The sequence below is a fragment of the Podarcis muralis genome, chromosome 15, assembly GCF_964188315.1.
Source record: "Podarcis muralis chromosome 15, rPodMur119.hap1.1, whole genome shotgun sequence".
NCBI classification, from domain to species: Eukaryota; Metazoa; Chordata; class Lepidosauria; order Squamata; family Lacertidae; genus Podarcis; species Podarcis muralis.
Window position 1 is genome coordinate 29,943,738 of NC_135669.1, and position 16,362 is coordinate 29,960,099.

Below are 16,362 nucleotides of genomic sequence, written 5' to 3' on the forward strand. Positions count from 1 at the left end.
TAGGAGTCAGAATACCTCCTACCTCAAATCTTGGAGAACCCGCTGACAGTCAGTGTAGACCAGGGGTCAGCAAACTTTTTCAGCAGGGGGCTGGTCCACTGTCCCTCAGACCTTGTGGAGGGCCAGACTATATTTTGTGTGTGTGTGTGTGGGGGGGGGGGGGGAATGAACAAATTCCTATGTCCCACAAAGAACCCAGAGATGCATTTTAAATAAAAGGACACTCATGTAAAAACATGCTGATTCTCAGACCGTCCGCAGGCTGGATTTAGAAGGCAATTGGGCTGGATTCGGCCCCCGGGCCTTAGTTTGCCTACCCATGGTGTAGAGTAGACGATACTGAGCTAGATAGATCAAAGGTCTGAGTTAGTACAGTTTCCCTATTTTAAAGCAGCCCTTGTAACTATGAGGCCTGGAATCTTAGCTCAGTGGTGGCAGAGCATCTGCAGTTGGCCCTGGACTCCGCTGGCAGCTACAGCAGTTCTGCACTCTGCACATGCTCTCCCCCCCCCCCCGAAAGCACCTGTTTTCCCCTCCCCCTTTCTTCCAATCCTGCCTCTTCCTTTCCGAAGCAGGGTCGTCCCGTTGCTCCTTTCAACAGCATCAGCCCACGCCCCGGGTTCAAATGCCAACTCTGCCCTCTGCACGTGCCCAGAGACTCCGCCCCGTTCAGGAGCCGCGGAGGGTCCCGCGCTGGCTCCGAGAGAGAGAGAGAGAGAGAGAGGGAGCGCTGCCCACTGCCCATGCTCAGAGACACTCTGGCGTCCTGGGATCTCCGCCGCAGAGGCCCGGAGGGAGGGAGGGAGACAGGCAGGGAGGCTCCCCCGCCCGTCCTGCCGCCGGTCACATGGCTGCCTGCTTGCCTGCCTCGGTCGGCTGCCCTAATCCGGCGCCCGGCTGGGAGAGGAACGGAGCCAGCCCCGCAGAGCTCACCTGCCGGCCCCATCCATCCATCCATCCCGGCCGCTTCCTCCTGCCATGGTAAGCCTCGCGGGTGCGCGCCTGGAGCAGCGGGCGGGGGCAATCCGGAGTGACTCCGGAGCCGGGCTGGCGTTATTCGCCGGGATCCGGATGGTTGCGTAAGTGGCCGGCGCGTTCTCGGCTGCCCCGAGAGGCATCGCCCTCCCTGCTCCAGGGAAGGGATGCAGGGCGCCGCCGCCGCATCGCCGAGGGGAGGTTTGGAAGTTGGGGGGGGGGGAGAAGTAGACAGGCCTCTGCCCCGAGCGGCTCTCCAGAGCTGCATTTCGGAGGCACAAGTAGGAGCTCCCCCTTCTCCGTGGCCGGTTTGGCCACAAATACCCTCATTAGAGCTTTTTCCAGCCAGGGGAAAGGGAGACTCTGAGCATCTGCAGAGTGCCTGCCTGCCTGCTTATTTATTTATTTACTGCATTCGCACCCCGGCTTCTTTCCTCGAATAAGCTCAGGGTGGCATACGTGGTCTTTCCCTCCCCTCACAACAACCCTGTGCGGTAGGCCAGGCTGAGAGGCAGTGTGACTGATTCTCAAGGTCACCCACCCAGTGAGTTTCTTAGTGGCAGGGGGATTTGAACCCCGGGCCGCTCAGGTCCCAGCACTCTAACCATTACAGCACACTGGCTCTTGTAAGGTAGAGCTCTGGCCCAGTTTGCACACCACGGAAAGTCAAACTATTTATTTATTTATTGCATCTCTGTCCCAACTTTCCTCCCAGGAGCTCAGGGTGGCATATGGAGGGGGGGGTTCTCTTTTATTCTCACAACAACCCTGTGAGGTAGGTTAGGGACTGAGAGGCGGGGACTAGTCACCATGATCAACAAGTGAGCTTCATGGCTGAGTGGGATTTGAACCCTAGCTTCTCCCAGGTCCTTGGTCGATGCTCTAACCACTAGGCAACACTGGTCCTTATTCCAGACATGCTGTCCTTCCTGCATCTGGAGTAAGGGGGTTAGAGGGGAACTTCCTCTCAGTCAGTAAGATTGGGGGTTCCCCTTCTTCCGCGCCAGGGAACAGAAACGAGGATGAGTCAGGACTGCGCTTGGCACCAGCCGCAAACTGTCTAGCTCATTTTAGGCAAGGATCTGTTTCTCCTCAGCCTCAGTTTTACCACTTGAAATATGGGGTGAATGGATACAGTGTGTTATGTAGTGTAGTTTCAATGCATGTGAGCCTCCCTCGCAGGGGTGTTGTATGTGCTGTGCTCTAAAGCAGTGTTTCCCAACCTTTTTTGGGCAAAGGCACACTTGTTTGATGAAAAAAATCTTGAGGCACACCACCATTACAGCCCCGTGACGTCAGCGCGCAGCGTCACGCCGGGAGGGAAGGGCGCCGGGGCGCTGCTGCTGCTGCTGCCGCCGCCTCTCCCGGCAGGCATGGGCCCAGCTGAGGCAGCGGCGGCTGTTGTGGTGGTGGCGGCGATAGCGGGCGGAGGAGGGGGCGGCGGCGGGGCCGAGGTGGCCGGCGGCGGCGGGGGAGGCGGCGGCGGGTGGAGCAGGAGGGCGGCCGAGGCCGGTGAGGGAGTATGGTTGCCCAGGGCTTGAGGAGCCGTCGCCGGGAGTTGCTGCTGCTGTTGTTGCTGCTGCTGCCCGGACATGCCGGCCTCCTCCTCGTCCGCTGTCTCGCGCTCCTCCCTTTTGCGCGCGCTGCCCTGCCGCCGCCCCATTGGCCGGGTCCTGTCAGCTGATCCTGTGTTATTTCCTGTGTGTGTGTGTGAGGGGAGAATGGAGAGAGAAACCTCGGCACCACCACCGCGGAGCCGCCCCTGGCTCGACGCGGATCCTCGCCGCCGCCGCCCCGCCTCTCGCCTCCCGACTCGCCCGCCTCCCTCCCACGGCACACCAGGCAACGTCTCGCGGCACACTAGTGTGCCGCGGAACACCGGTTGGGAAACACTGCTCTAAAGCATTTTAAATGCTCCAGAGGTGGATACTCATTGAAACCGTGAACCCAAGCTGTTGTTGATACTATTTCTGCCATTTATTTATCAGTTTATTGTATTTATTTCCCACTTTTTCCTCCAAGGAGCTCAAAGTGGCATACATGGTTCTCCTCCTCTTCATTTAATCCCTGCAACAACCCTGTGAGGTTGGTCAGGCTGTGAGGGAGTGAGGCAGTCACCCTGCTAGTTTCATGACTGAGGGGGGTGGGATTTGAACCATGGTCTCTCCCAGGTCTTAGTACAACTCTCTAACCGCTAAGCCACACTGCTGCTCAGCCACTTTATGCAGCAAATAAGTCAGAAAGCAACAGAACAAAATGCATAAAAGCCATAATTATTTTTTAAACCGTGACAATACAAAACCCACACAAAGTTCTCATCCAGCAATTCATTTATTTATTCTTACATTTATATTCCCCCTTCCCCCCCACTCCAAAAAGCTCTAAGAGATGTTGATGGTTCTCCTCTCCCCACTGTTTCATCCTCACAACAACCCTGTGAGGTAGGCCAGACTGAGAGAGGAGAAGGACTAGCCCAAGGTCACCCAGTGGGCATTAGTAAGGAGGCAACGTCAACATTAACCAGACCTTGGCCTAGTTGCACAAACAACACAAACATTCTTCTTTGGGACATGGGGGGGTTTTAATTTCATTTCACGGGAATTGTAGAAATGTAAGGACCCACAGAATCAATGCAGGATGTATATATACATATGTATATGTATATGACACCCTGATTCTTGCCCTGATTTTGCCACCCTCTGGAACGAGGTGTGTGCACGTGTGTGTGTGTGTGTGTGTGTGTGTGTGTGTGTGAGAGAGAGAGAGAGAGAGAGAGAGAGAGAGAGAGAGACCTTGAGGCAATCACCTCCACCCTAAGTCGCCCTTTGGGCATCCCACATTTGTTTTCCTCTCATCACACACTTGAGCTGGTCCAAAATCCTCTGGGTGAGACGGTGGGGCCCCTTTCTCCCAGTGTGTAACAAACGTGCAGGATTCGTGGCTGTGAGATGGGATGGGTCACCAGAGGCATGAAAGAATTGGGCATATTCATAGGGGGAAGAAAGGGAATCTCACAATGGCTGTGATGGAACCTCCAGCTTCAGAGGCAGCCTATCTCTGGATACCAAGCGATGGGATTAAACCACGGAGGAGATCTGCTATCTTTATGCCCTCTTCCTAGAGGCACCTGTTGGAAGCAGGGATATCAGAAGGGATGGAAGTTCAGCCTGTCCCTGTTGGGATCTTTCTTAGGAAGACCTTGGTTCATTCTCTGCACTGAAATGATCTTTGCTCTCTATCTTTCTGGTCTTTGTTTCTTTCTAAGCAGTGGGTCGTTCTCACACCACCCACCCCTGCAAGACCGCCTTGCCCCATAGATGTCCACTTGACCGCTTTGATCAGCGGAACTGCCACTGTTAGAGGTGCCACACAACATCCGCCCCACATTTGTAAGAACTTGATATTTTAGCATGGCATCACCTACACTTCGGAACTCCCTGTCTATTGATAATCAGCCTTGCTTATTACTCCTTTTGGGTACCTGCTAAAAACATCTTTGTTTGAGCAACCTGTCCACAGGTTTAGAAAGCTGTTGCGAGTTTTAATCAATTTTAGTCTGTTGTTATTTTACTTTTTATAAAGTCTTAAATACTTATTAATTCTTCTTATTGATAATTTTATTGTGAACAGCTTTGAGTGTGTTTTTTTCCCTTTTAATGACCATGCAGTATATAAATTTCATGATAAAAATAAATAAAAAAGCACCTCCACCACTCATGTAATTTTCCCATGGCTTTCTACAACATGCGGAAGTTCATGCCAGAGATTCTCAATATATTTTAAAATCTCATGCAACAAGCCAGGCATTCTATGCATGTTTGTGTGTGTGTGGCGGAAGCAACAGTTCACTTATAAATAAATCTGGGGGCAGCAGATAGCTTCTCAAGACTTTCCAGATCTTCAGCACTGCTGGCGAAAAGAGTACAGCTTTTTCATTGTACTCTTTCGTCCCCCTTTTTGAGGATCTCTTCGGGGAGAGGCAAAATATTTTAATGGATCCTGGGGGTCAGAAAACAGGGGAGGGCTGTTAACCTACCCCCCAATTCATTGGCTTCCCAGAAGCAGTTGGCTGTGCAGCGTTGGAAACAGGAGACTAGGCTAGGTAGATCTCAGTCTGATCCATTGTTGCTCTTCTTATCTGAACAAGAAAGCTAAATCATTGAGATTTGCTGGTACAGACATGCCTTTAAATCAAATCCATCTGGTTCAAAACTACTTGGTTAAAAGGCATATGATTTAATCAAGCTAGAAAAATATTTGTGAATTGGGCCAACAGCCTTCCTCGCAACTCAGATTTAACAAGTTCTGCAATGCCGTTCGCTTCTGGTTGAGTTCATGTGCTGATAGGCTAAGCTGGCTGATGCTGAGACGAGGATTTCTAGGGATGAATAATATTTAAATTGACTGTTCAAAAGAGAATTGCATTGCATTGATCTCCCTACTGACTGCTGTAAGCAACCAGCTGACATCCTGTTGACCCTGTAAGATGGCGTCACACCTGAGTTTGTAACCCACAAACTCATTTGAGCATATGCAGAGTGTTTTCTCCTCGTACAGTTCTGGCTGCCTCCCCTCAAAAAGAATATTGTAGAGTTGGAAAAGGTTTGGGAAAGGCCAACCAAAATGATCACTGGGATGGAATGACTCTCCTGTAAAGAAAAGTAGCAGTGTTTGGGACTTTTTGATTTAGAAAAATGCTGAGACATGATAGAAGTTTATAAAATGATGCCTGGCATGTAGAAAAACGTATCAAGAAAAGTTTTCCTCCCTCTCTGATAACAACCAGAATTTGTCAACATCCCATGAAGCTGAATGCTGGAAGATTCAGGACGGGTAAAAGAAAGTCCTTCTTCATGCAGTGTTAAACTGTGGAACTCACTGCCACATGAAGCAGTGATGGCCACCAACTTGCATGGCTTTGAAAGAGGATTAGACAAAATCATGGAGGAGGAGAGGGATATTAGTGTCTCTTAGCCATAATGGTTATTCTCTGCCTCCGCAACTGGGAGGCAGCAATGCTTCTGAATGCCAGCTACCAGCAGTGCTCCTGTCCTCCAGTCCTGCTTGCTGATTTCCCACAGGCATCTGGTTGGCCATTGTGTGAACAGGACACTGGGCTGGATGGGCCGGGGGCCTGATCCAGTAGGTGCTTCTTACGTTCTTGTTAACTCAGTTCTCCAGCTAGAAGAAGGGCATTCAGAGACCAGGGATGTGATCCACATTCAAGTCCTGATAGCGCCACGCTTTTGAAACTTTAGCACTCTTCTGGCTGAGGTCAGTTCACTGGCAAGTGCAGGGCACTCTGCATATGCTCAGAGACGCTCCTTTATTATTCCTTCAGAGGATTTGGAATCAAACTGAATGAATGGAAGCTGGCAGTAAGCTCTGGCTCCCCTCCCTCTGCCACCCAGCTCCAATGGCGGAAACCCTTTCCATTGCACGCTGTTCCAAAACAGCTGCCCCCAGGCGGGTCGAAGGACATGCAGCCATTGCTGGGATGTGGCCATGCAAATGAAAGGCATGCTCTTTCTCTCTCCCCCCCGTGCCCATCCCATTGCACTCTCCCCTGATCTTACAAGCCCTGTAGCAAAATATTCCATTTGCAGCCTAGATCTCGCATCAGAGTGGAAAATGGCCTCGTCCGTCCCAGAGCCAACGAATGATCAAAAGGTACTGAGCAGGCGGAGAGGAGGATGCCCAGTTTCTGGGGCTGAATCTGGCACTATCAGGGGCAGCACCATCTTTCCTTTTGGGGCTTGTGGGGGGCAAGGGAAGCAAAGTGTCCACCCTCTGGGGGCCAGGGGCGTAGTAGGGAGATCTTCTGCCCTTCTCAACCCCTCCCTTAAAATTTAATGTTGTTTACAGGTTGATTTTCCCTCTGGAAGCTGACCTAAATTATGTGAATAAATGAGCCCATGCACGCTGGGTGCAGATATGTCCTTTATGTCCTTTAAGGATTTTGAGTGGAATCATGTAATTGTAGCGTTGGAAGGGACCTCCAAAGTCATCTAGTCCAACCCTCTGCAATGCAGGAATTCCTGACTGGTGGCCATTTCTGACTCTTGTTCTGAGAGCCTCGGCGGTTTTGGTTCTGGTCCATGAAAGCTCATTCCACAGGATCTCATTTTTGCAGAGCGCAGCTGCCTCTCTCGACTTTTATTCAGTTATTCAATTTTTAAAATGTTCATATCTTGCCTTTCTTTCATGCTGGAACCTAAGGGGGTGTACATGGTATGTGTGGTCCATGTGGTGGCCCTCAGTAGGAACGTGGGGGGAAATCCGATTTAGTTTGCATTGAAAGGTGGACGTAACGAATTCGCACTTTGTGAAACAATGTGCAAACTGAACTGCAACCGTCTTTCAAAATTCTCCCTACGAGTTTTTAGCAATGAAGTTCTCCAGCCAAGTAATGTGTAGGAAAATGAATATACTATGTAAGGCAAAGTGTGCATAAGAATGCATCTGTTGGTGAAAATTGCAAGCAAAGATGCATTATATTAAAATAAATTGCTTTGCAAAAATGTGTGTGTTAGCCAAGAATTGCATATGAATGAGAAATTTTCATGGCGGACTTAAAAAAATATATGTTCGCAAACAGACATGCATTTATGGAGAACTGAAATATTCAAGTGAGAAGCTATGATAAACTGAAATTGACAGATTTGCCTGCACTAACCATATTCTGGGAATTTTGCTCCAAGACTAGGTCTTGGAAATGGTTCCTTGGCGAAAGGTTGTTCGCGGCAGGAAACATTATTGGCTTTTGTTTATTAGATTAGTTAGATTTATGTATTGCCTCTCACACAAGAAGTCCCTTAGCAATTTACACCAACATTCAGTAGACAGTAAGAAGAAAGGGGGTGGGGAGGAGTTTCTGTGTTTGTGACTTTTTAGTTTAGAGAAAAGGAGGAAGAGGAGACATGATGGACGTGTTAAGAAATCATGCATGACATGAAGAAAGTGGATAGAGGAAAGTCTTTCTCCCTTTCCGCAATAGAAACTCAGGGACATCCTATGAAAGCAGAAGGTTGGAAGATTCAGGACAGATAAAAGGAAGTCCCACAGGAGGCAGTGATGGCCACCAACCTGGATGGCTTTGAAAAGAGGATTGGAAAAATTCACAGAGGAAGAGAGGGCTATTGATGGCTGATAGCCGTTGTGGCTGAGATTGGAGGCAGTGATGCTTCTGAGCACCAGTTTCTGGAAGTCGCAGGAGGGGAGAGTGTGCTTGCACCCGGGTCCAGCTTGAGGTTTTTCCGCTGGGGACTCTGGTTGGCCACTGTGAGAACAGGATGATGGGCTAGATGGGCCGCTGGCCTGATCCAGCAAGGGTCTTTTTATGTTCATAAGGCTATTAATGGCAACTAGCTAGAACGCTCTCCCTCTTTCAAAGGAAGCATGCTTCTGTATACCAGTCCCTGAAGATTGCAAAGGCAGAGAGCACTGTTTGGGTCTAACTCTTTCTGACTAGGATTTCATGCATTGATGGGCCCAATTGGGGCTGGTTCCCAGTAGGCAGAGTTGCTGGAAACTGCAAAAGGGAGGAGACCGAAATCTGGGATGGAGAGGTGGAGAGGAAAAAGCTGAGGTCTAGAAGCTTGATGCTCTCGCAAGAAGGTGCTGCTCAAAGAGAGAGCAGGAGCTCAGAATCTTTGTGTTTGGTTGCTCAACCGCATGGGCCTAAAGCAGTCGCTCACCACTTTGCGACCTCTCCAAGGTCAGAGTCGGCGAGTTTGGCTGGGATCTGGGACGCGGCAATTAGGCAGACATAATGAGTGAAATTGATTAGGGTGGATGAGCAGAGCCCCTCTCCAGATGGTGCACTGTTGAGGGGGGAAGAGGAGGGAGCCATCCTGACCTCGTTCTGGCCTTGCCCCACCCCACGGCTGAGGCTCTCCGCCTCTCCTGCCAGTCCTGCGTCAAATGGCAACAGCCGCCTCTTTTCGGGCAGAGGGGGCTCATCCTGTAGTCGCAAAGCATGAAAAAAGCCCCCAGCATTTCCAGCTGATAAGGACAGTTTGCCTGGGACTCTGGAGAGCTGCTACCAGTCAGTGTAGACAACACTGTGCTAGATGAACCGATGATCGGATTAGAATACAGTTCTCTTTTTATATATAGGAAGGGTTGTTGCTCAGGGATAGAGCATCTATGTGGCATGTAGGAGGTACCAGATTCAATCCTTGGTACCTCTAGGTAGGGCTCAGAGAGATTCCCTGCCTAAAACTTTGGAGAGCTGCCTCTGCCGAGTCAGTGTAGGCAGCATTGAACTAGATCAGAGGTAGACAACCTAAGGCCCATGGGCCGGGTGCGGCCCAATCATCTTATTAATCTGGCTGATGGGCCGGGAATCAGCGTGTTTTTACATGAGTAGAATGTGTCCTTTTATTTAAAATGCATCTCTGGGTTATTTGTGAGGCATAGGAATTTGTTCATTCCGCCCCCCCCCAATATAGTCCGACCCACCACATGGTCTGAGGGACGGTGGACGGGCCCACGGCTGAAAAAGGTGGCTGACCCCTGAACTAGATGAACAAAAGATTAGTATAATAGTATAATAGTATAGCTTTACATGCAGACAGTCCCAGGTCTGTTCCTGGGCATCTTTGAATAGGGCTGAGAAAAAGTCCTCCGTTTGGAATTGTGGAGAGCTGCTGCCCATCAGTGGGGACAGTACAGAGGTAGATGGGCCTATTGTCTGATTTGGTGTAAAGCAGCAACAAATGTTCGAAGGGAATAGGGGCAAGGAGGAGGTTTTCTAACTGAAGGACTTGGGTGAAGAAGCAGAGTAAGAGGTGACATGGTGGAAGTTTATAAAACTCGGCATGGCATGTTACAGGAGAGACAGCTTCAAATACTGGAAGGGCCGTCACGTGGAAGGTGGAGCAAGCTTGTTTTCTGCTGCTCCAGAGGGGAGGACCCGAACCAATCAATTCAAATGACAAGGAAGGAGATTCAACATTAAGAACAACTTTGTGATGGGAAGAACGGTCCGACAGTGGAATGGACTCCCTTGGGGAGGTGGTGGAGGTTTTTAAGCAGAGGTTGGATGGCCACATTTCAGGGGGTCTTTAGCTGTGATTCCTGTATTGCCGGGGGTTGGGCTAGATGACCCCTTGGGGTCCCTTCCAGCTCTAAAGTTCTACGACAAAAAGGCTAACATCCAGGCATGACGAGCGCTGGAGTTCAAAACATCTGGAGGGTTGCAATTGGTTCCTGATCTATAACAACAACCATCGTGGAATAAAAACATCCTCTTGCTGAAACTGAAGGTACATTCTTTCACCTTTGGTGGACGTGCCCAAGGATTAAGGCTTTCTGGGAGATGATTTATAATGAAATGAAAAAGGTATTTAAATATACTTTCCTGAAGAAACCAGAAGCCTTTCTCCTGGGCATAATCGGCCAATTGGTGTTAAAGAAGGATAGAACTTTCTTTATGTATGCTACAGCAGCAGCAAGAATACTCATTGCAAAGCATTGGAAGACACAATATTTACCCACTCTGGAAGAATGGCAGATGCAAGTAATCGACTATATGGAAATGGCAGAAATGACTGGCAGAATCCGAGATCAGGGAGAAGAGTCGGTGGAAGAAGTTTGGAAGAAATTTAAAATTTATTTACAGAAACATTGTAAAATGTATGAATGTTGATGACATTGAAATGAAATGAAGGGGTTCTAGCAACAATATATAATGTAAGACTGGATTGATAACAGATAAAAATTTGAAATTATAATTTGGGAGGAAAAGCAATTAAGGATAAAGTAATAGGATATGAATTTGCTGAACCAATTTTCAAAAAGGGATACAAAAAAGGGAGGCATGAGGAAGTCAGGAAAATAAGTTAATCAAAGATGAGAAATTTAAAAAGAGGGATTTGTGTTTTTCTTTTTTGTGCGCTTATTTGGTTTTTCTGTTTTCTTTTTCTTTTTTCCGTGTTAGGTTAAATGTTTGTATTTTTGTATTGTGTAATTTTGTATTGTTGTGTTTTATATTTTTCTTGTGTTTTTATTGTTCTTTGTTTGTTGTTTTGGAATTTCTTTATTGTTAAAATTTAATAAAATATTATTATAAAAACACACACACACAAAAACATCCTCTTGCCTTTGTTTCCCCCCGGTGTGTGGTTTGGGTCCGGGACATTTCCAGCTGCTTTAACTTTGCTCCATCTTCTGGTTTCTGTCCCTCTTTTTTGCCGTCCCAACCACTTCTCTCGCCTCTCTTCCTGTGCCCTGCCCTGTACTCTCGACTCAGGCTGCAGAGGTGGAAGAGACCTTGCCAGCCCAGAATGACTTCACAGAGACCCAACCCTGCCCAGCAGAAATGCCCTTTGCTGGTGCCCCAGGAGAGGAGGATGCTGATCCTGGCCTCCCTGGGCAGCCGGAAGAGCCTGCCAGGATCCCCAGGGAGCAAGCAGTAAGACCTTGGCATGTGGGGAGAGGGAGCCTTCTCCTGGATTTTCCTCCATGGACCCCTGACTCAAGCTGTTGCAGCTTCTCCTGTGGCCTAACCCATGCTTTCCTTCCTTGATTGACCCAGCGGTTCTTTATGTCTGGAAGATGCAAATAAGCACCACGGATTTTCCTGTTGCATTCCTTCCCTGTTCCTCTCATTCACTCTTCCTCAGTTTAGCTGTGATTCCTGCATGGCCCTTTGGGTCCCTTCCGAATCTATAATTCTATGAGTATGAATTTAAGCTGGAGAATATCTGGAATTAATTCCAGAATTAAGGGGTGCATGCAAAGTTGACTGTAGCTACATGCTTCCTTCTGCTCCCTGTCATTTCTCCGCCTCCACCCCAATTTTGGCGACGGGCATTGATATAAACGCTGCACTGCTATGGTATTATTGTTATGGAGTTTAATGCTGGGGTTTGGGTCACCACTGTGGGTTTGCGTTCATCAGGGATAGAGGCCTCGTGGCCCTCCATAGGTTATCATTATGGATGGCATGGAGAAAGTGTCTAGAAAAAAAGTTTTACTCCCTCTCTCATAACACTTGAACTCGGAACATCCATTGCAGATGGATGTTGGAAGATTCAGAACACATGAAAGGAATCATACAATCATAGAAGTACATTTTCACGCAGCGCATAGTTGAACTGTGGGACCTGCTCCCATAGGGGTCAGTGATAGCCACCAGCTTAAAGGTAAAGGGACCCCTGACCATTAGGTCCAGTTGTGACCGACTCTGGGGTTGCGGCGCTCATCTCGCTTTATTGGCCAAGGGAGCCGACGTACAGCTTCCGGGTCATGTGGTCAGCATGACTAAGCCGCTTCTGGCGAACCAGAGCAGCGCATGGAAACGCCGTTTACCTTCCCGCCGGAGCGGTACCTATTTATCTACTTGCACTTTGATGTGCTTTTGAACTGCTAGGTTGGCAGGAGCAGGGACTGAGCAACGGGAGCTCACCCCGTCGCAGGGATTCGAACTGTCGACCTTCTGATTGGCAAGTCCTAGGCTCTGTGGTTTAACCCACAGCGCCACCTGCGTCCCTTAGCCACCAGCTTAAAAGGTAAAGGTAAAGGTACCCCTGCCCGTACGGGCCAGTCTTGCCAGACTCTAGGGTTGTGCGCTCATCTCACTCTATAGGCCGGGAGCCAGCGCTGTCCGCAGACACTTCCGGGTCACGTGGCCAGCGTGACAAGCCGCATCTGGCGAGCCAGAGCTGCACACGGAACGCCGTTTACCTTCCCGCTGGTAAGCGGTCCCTATTTATCTACTTGCACCCGAAGGTGCTTTCGAACTGCTAGGTTGGCAGGCGCTGGGACCGAATGACGGGAGCGCACCCCGCCACGGGGATTCGAACCGCTGACCTTTCGATCAGCAAGTCCTAGACGCTGAGGCTTTAACCCACAGCGCCACCTGCGTCCCTAGCCACCAGCTTAGATGGCTTTAAAAAGGGACTAAACTTATGGAGGAGAGGGCTGTCAAAGGCTACTAGCCACGATGGCTGTGCCCTCTCTTACATGCTGCTCTGTCATAATGCTGGAGTTGGTACGGCCCCCTATGGGCAGCTACGGAAACTGCCGTGTGATAAGAGCCTTCCAATTTTATTTATATAGTAAGATAGAATGAATAAGTTACAAGTTGGTATCTTTGGGTTGGGAGATGGGAGCAGGGAAATGAGCCAAGATGCGATCTTGGCAGACCCAGTGTTTGCAAGACTCCTGAATGGGAAAAAAAGAGGTCTACCAGGGTTGCTGTGGCTACAACACTGCTACCATTAGCACTTGGGAGACATGACATGAATTGGCAGTGGGGCTTCCTAAACAAAAGTTGTGCCATGATCTGAAGGCTGCAGGTAGCTAGAAGTGCCATTGGCCCAAGACATTTTGCTGTCTTAGATGGAAATGAAGCGATGCGACTGGTAGTTGTATCTGACTTCAACAATAGTGACCAGGCAGTGTCGTCGTCCACACCAGGGAGTGCAATGCTAGCTCAGGGGAGTATTGGGCAGGGCAAGTGGTGCCTCGTCCTGCAGACCTCACTGCCACCTCTTCCCATTTTGCCGCCTGAGGCAGCCGTTTCCCTCTCCCTAACATTAGAGCCGGCCCTTGCTGGAAAGAAAGTTTGAAGAAAGTTCATTGCACAAAGATCAGGAAAATAAATAGATCGCATTTTTTTCTTTTATAAAGTTTGTTTGTTTCATTTAATAATGTACATAAAATTGAGAGAACTGTTATAACAAGAGATGAAAAGCAAAAGATGGAAAACAAAACTATAAAATAGGTGCATAGAATGAGTACAGTTGCACATGGGTTAAAATAGCCAAATCCAAGAAAAAAATATTAGCATTCTCTGATTATCAAGCATAGTTCCAGATTTGCCAGGCTTGTGATTTCAAGCTAGATTTGCCCTGAAATTGATGGCTTTGATGCATAACAAAGGAATGCTAAATCATATTAAAAAGTGCCTTGAGGTTCTGGTCCTTGTTGAAATATCAAATTATACATAATTTTCTCCATTCTAGATGTATTCCAGAGTTATACCAAGTGTCCAGTGTAAGATTTTGGACTGTTTTCCATTGTGCTGCCATAACTATTTGAGCTGCCAAGATCATCTATAATACCAGTTCTTTTGACTATATATGTACATTGCTATCAACAAAAATATTCAGTAACATTGATTATGGACAACAAACCTATAGTCTCTATAGTAATATTAATCATTTCTGTCAAAATTAAATTCCAAAAATCTTGTGCCAACTTATATTCCCACAATAAACATGTACCATGTTTATCGCAACCCATCCAACAATTACCTGTTTTGGAAGGACATTTGCAAAGGAGGGCAATACCACCTGTGTGGTTCTTTAACCTCAGAAAACTGGAAGCAGGTTTTAAGGGTTGTGACCCCCACATTTTACTCCCATGATAGACCCACGTTTTAAACCCTGTGTTTAAGTGCATTTCCTGTTCTCTTCCTCTGCTGCTTCAGATAAAGCACCTCTTGAAGGAAGACTCGGAGGAGGCTGAGCTGGTCCATTTCCTCAACGACTACCCGGCTGAGGAGGGCTTCCGCCGTGTGGAGCCGGGAGAGGCCTGGAAGGACAGGGGCCGCGGTGGCGGCGCAGAGCCCGAGATGTTCCCCAGTGCGGCGCTCAGGACCCTCCCCGACGAGGCCTCAGAGGAGAAGGAGCAGAAGGGCTTCCACCGCCCGCGGCCTCTGGATCTGAAGCAGCACATGGCCGCTCCAACGCCCCCCAGCCCGTCCCGTCCCAGAAGCCCCTGGGGCAGGCTGGACCCCTATGAGTCTGATGAGGTATGCAACCCACCCCCCCACCCCGGATCTCACTTTGGCTTTCCTTCTCTCAAGCTTCCCATACACAACCAGCTCTAAACTTCTTGGCGTTGAGGTGGGCATATTTGGCCTCATCGCCTGAGGTTCATAGAACCGTGGAATTGGAAGGGACCCCTAAGGGTTATCCAGACCAACCCTCTGCAATGCAGGAATCCCCAGTAGATGGCCAATCCCTCTTTCAAAACCTCCAATGAACGAGAGTCTTCCACCTTCCCTGATAGTCCATCCCACTGCCGATCAGCTCTTGCCCTTCCTAATGTTTGAATCTTCTTGTCATTTGAGTACGGTTGTATGGGTCCTGCCCTCTGGAGTGGCAGAGAACAAGCTTGCCCCGTCTTCTTCTGAGTGCAGGTTCCTCAACCCAGTTTAGATTTCTTAAAATGGCAGGCTCTTAGCTTTCATGGGTGTGGCATATGCGTTCTTTTGCCTTCCTGTCATTTGTTATGTTAACGTGTTTTTCAACCATCCTGCGAATTCATCTCCTTCACACTTTTGCCCACCCTGCCTTGGCGGAAGCTTTGGCTGAAGGGTGGCTAAGAAGTGTTCTAAATAAACTGATAAATCTCACGGGCGATCTCTGGGAGGACCTCGCTGGAGATGGTAGAAATATAGCATGTGGAGCATACCCAGCACACATTGAACTCCATGGGATTTTCTTCAGAGTGGATGCGTGTAGGACTGTACAGTTAGGTGGTGTTTCTCTCTTAGGCAATATATAGCATGTGATTTTTGTTGCAGGGTCTTTCAAACCTTTTACCAGGCCAGGTCTCTCAAGGACAGGATTGGTTGTAAATAACAATAAGTATATGAATAAGTGGTTTGGACTGACTTGCTCCAGCTGTTTGGAATTCTGAGATTCTTCTAACCACACATTTCCCCTTCCTTCCTTCCTTCTCTCCCTCCCTCCCTCCAGGACGACAAAGAGTATGTTGGTTTTGCCACACTCCCCAATCAAGTCCACCGGAAGTCTGTGAAGAAAGGCTTCGATTTCACCCTCATGGTTGCAGGTACCAGGGCACTTGAGGGGGGGCAGTTGTTCCCACTTCCCGCCTTCTCAATTACTTATGAATATTTCAAGGTAGAGCCGGTGCAATGCACAACAATGAATTCTGATTAAAACAGGCTATCAAGTTTCTAGCTCTCTGCCAACTTATGTTGAAGCTGTACGTTTAGGAGCACTTCCAACGCACTTTTGGGTGGTTCACAAACCTTCTGGGGACTGTGTCCTGGCCAGTACCGGATCAGGATGGAAATTGTGGCCGGCAGAAGATGGGGGCACATCAGAGGGCAAAGCTGCCACCCCAGGGTGGATGCCTGAACCTTTTCCCTCATAGTCATCCACACTAGTAACTCCCTTATGAGGAAATGGGCTTTTAAGGTGAGAGGGAAAGTGAGTAGAATGAGACATGATGGAAATGTGTAGAATTAGGCATGGCATGAGAAAAAAGGATAGAGAAAGGTTGTCCCCCCATGACACTAGAACTTGTGGATATCCAATGTATTTAGCAGGTGTTGAAAAGAGTATGGGGAAGGCGCCTGCCTGATCTCAATAGGCAGGGAGTTCCAAAGTGTAGATTCTGCCA

General features: G+C 48.7%; 1 protein-coding gene across 3 annotated transcripts in view; it reads left to right on the forward strand.

Annotated features, from left to right (window-relative positions):
- Positions 1-712: 712 nt before the first annotated feature.
- SEPTIN4 (septin 4) overlaps positions 713-16,362 on the forward strand; it is a 36,152-nt gene continuing 20,502 nt past the window's right edge. For 2 of the 3 annotated variants that reach the window (XM_077919337.1, XM_077919338.1), the window contains exons 1-3: positions 713-981; positions 14,417-14,740; positions 15,693-15,786. In XM_077919337.1, the coding sequence (XP_077775463.1) occupies positions 979-981; positions 14,417-14,740; positions 15,693-15,786 (421 nt within the window). In that variant the 5' untranslated portion in view covers positions 713-978. The remainder of the gene's footprint in view (positions 982-14,416; positions 14,741-15,692; positions 15,787-16,362) is intronic. The other variant, XM_028708282.2, reaches the window with a different exon arrangement.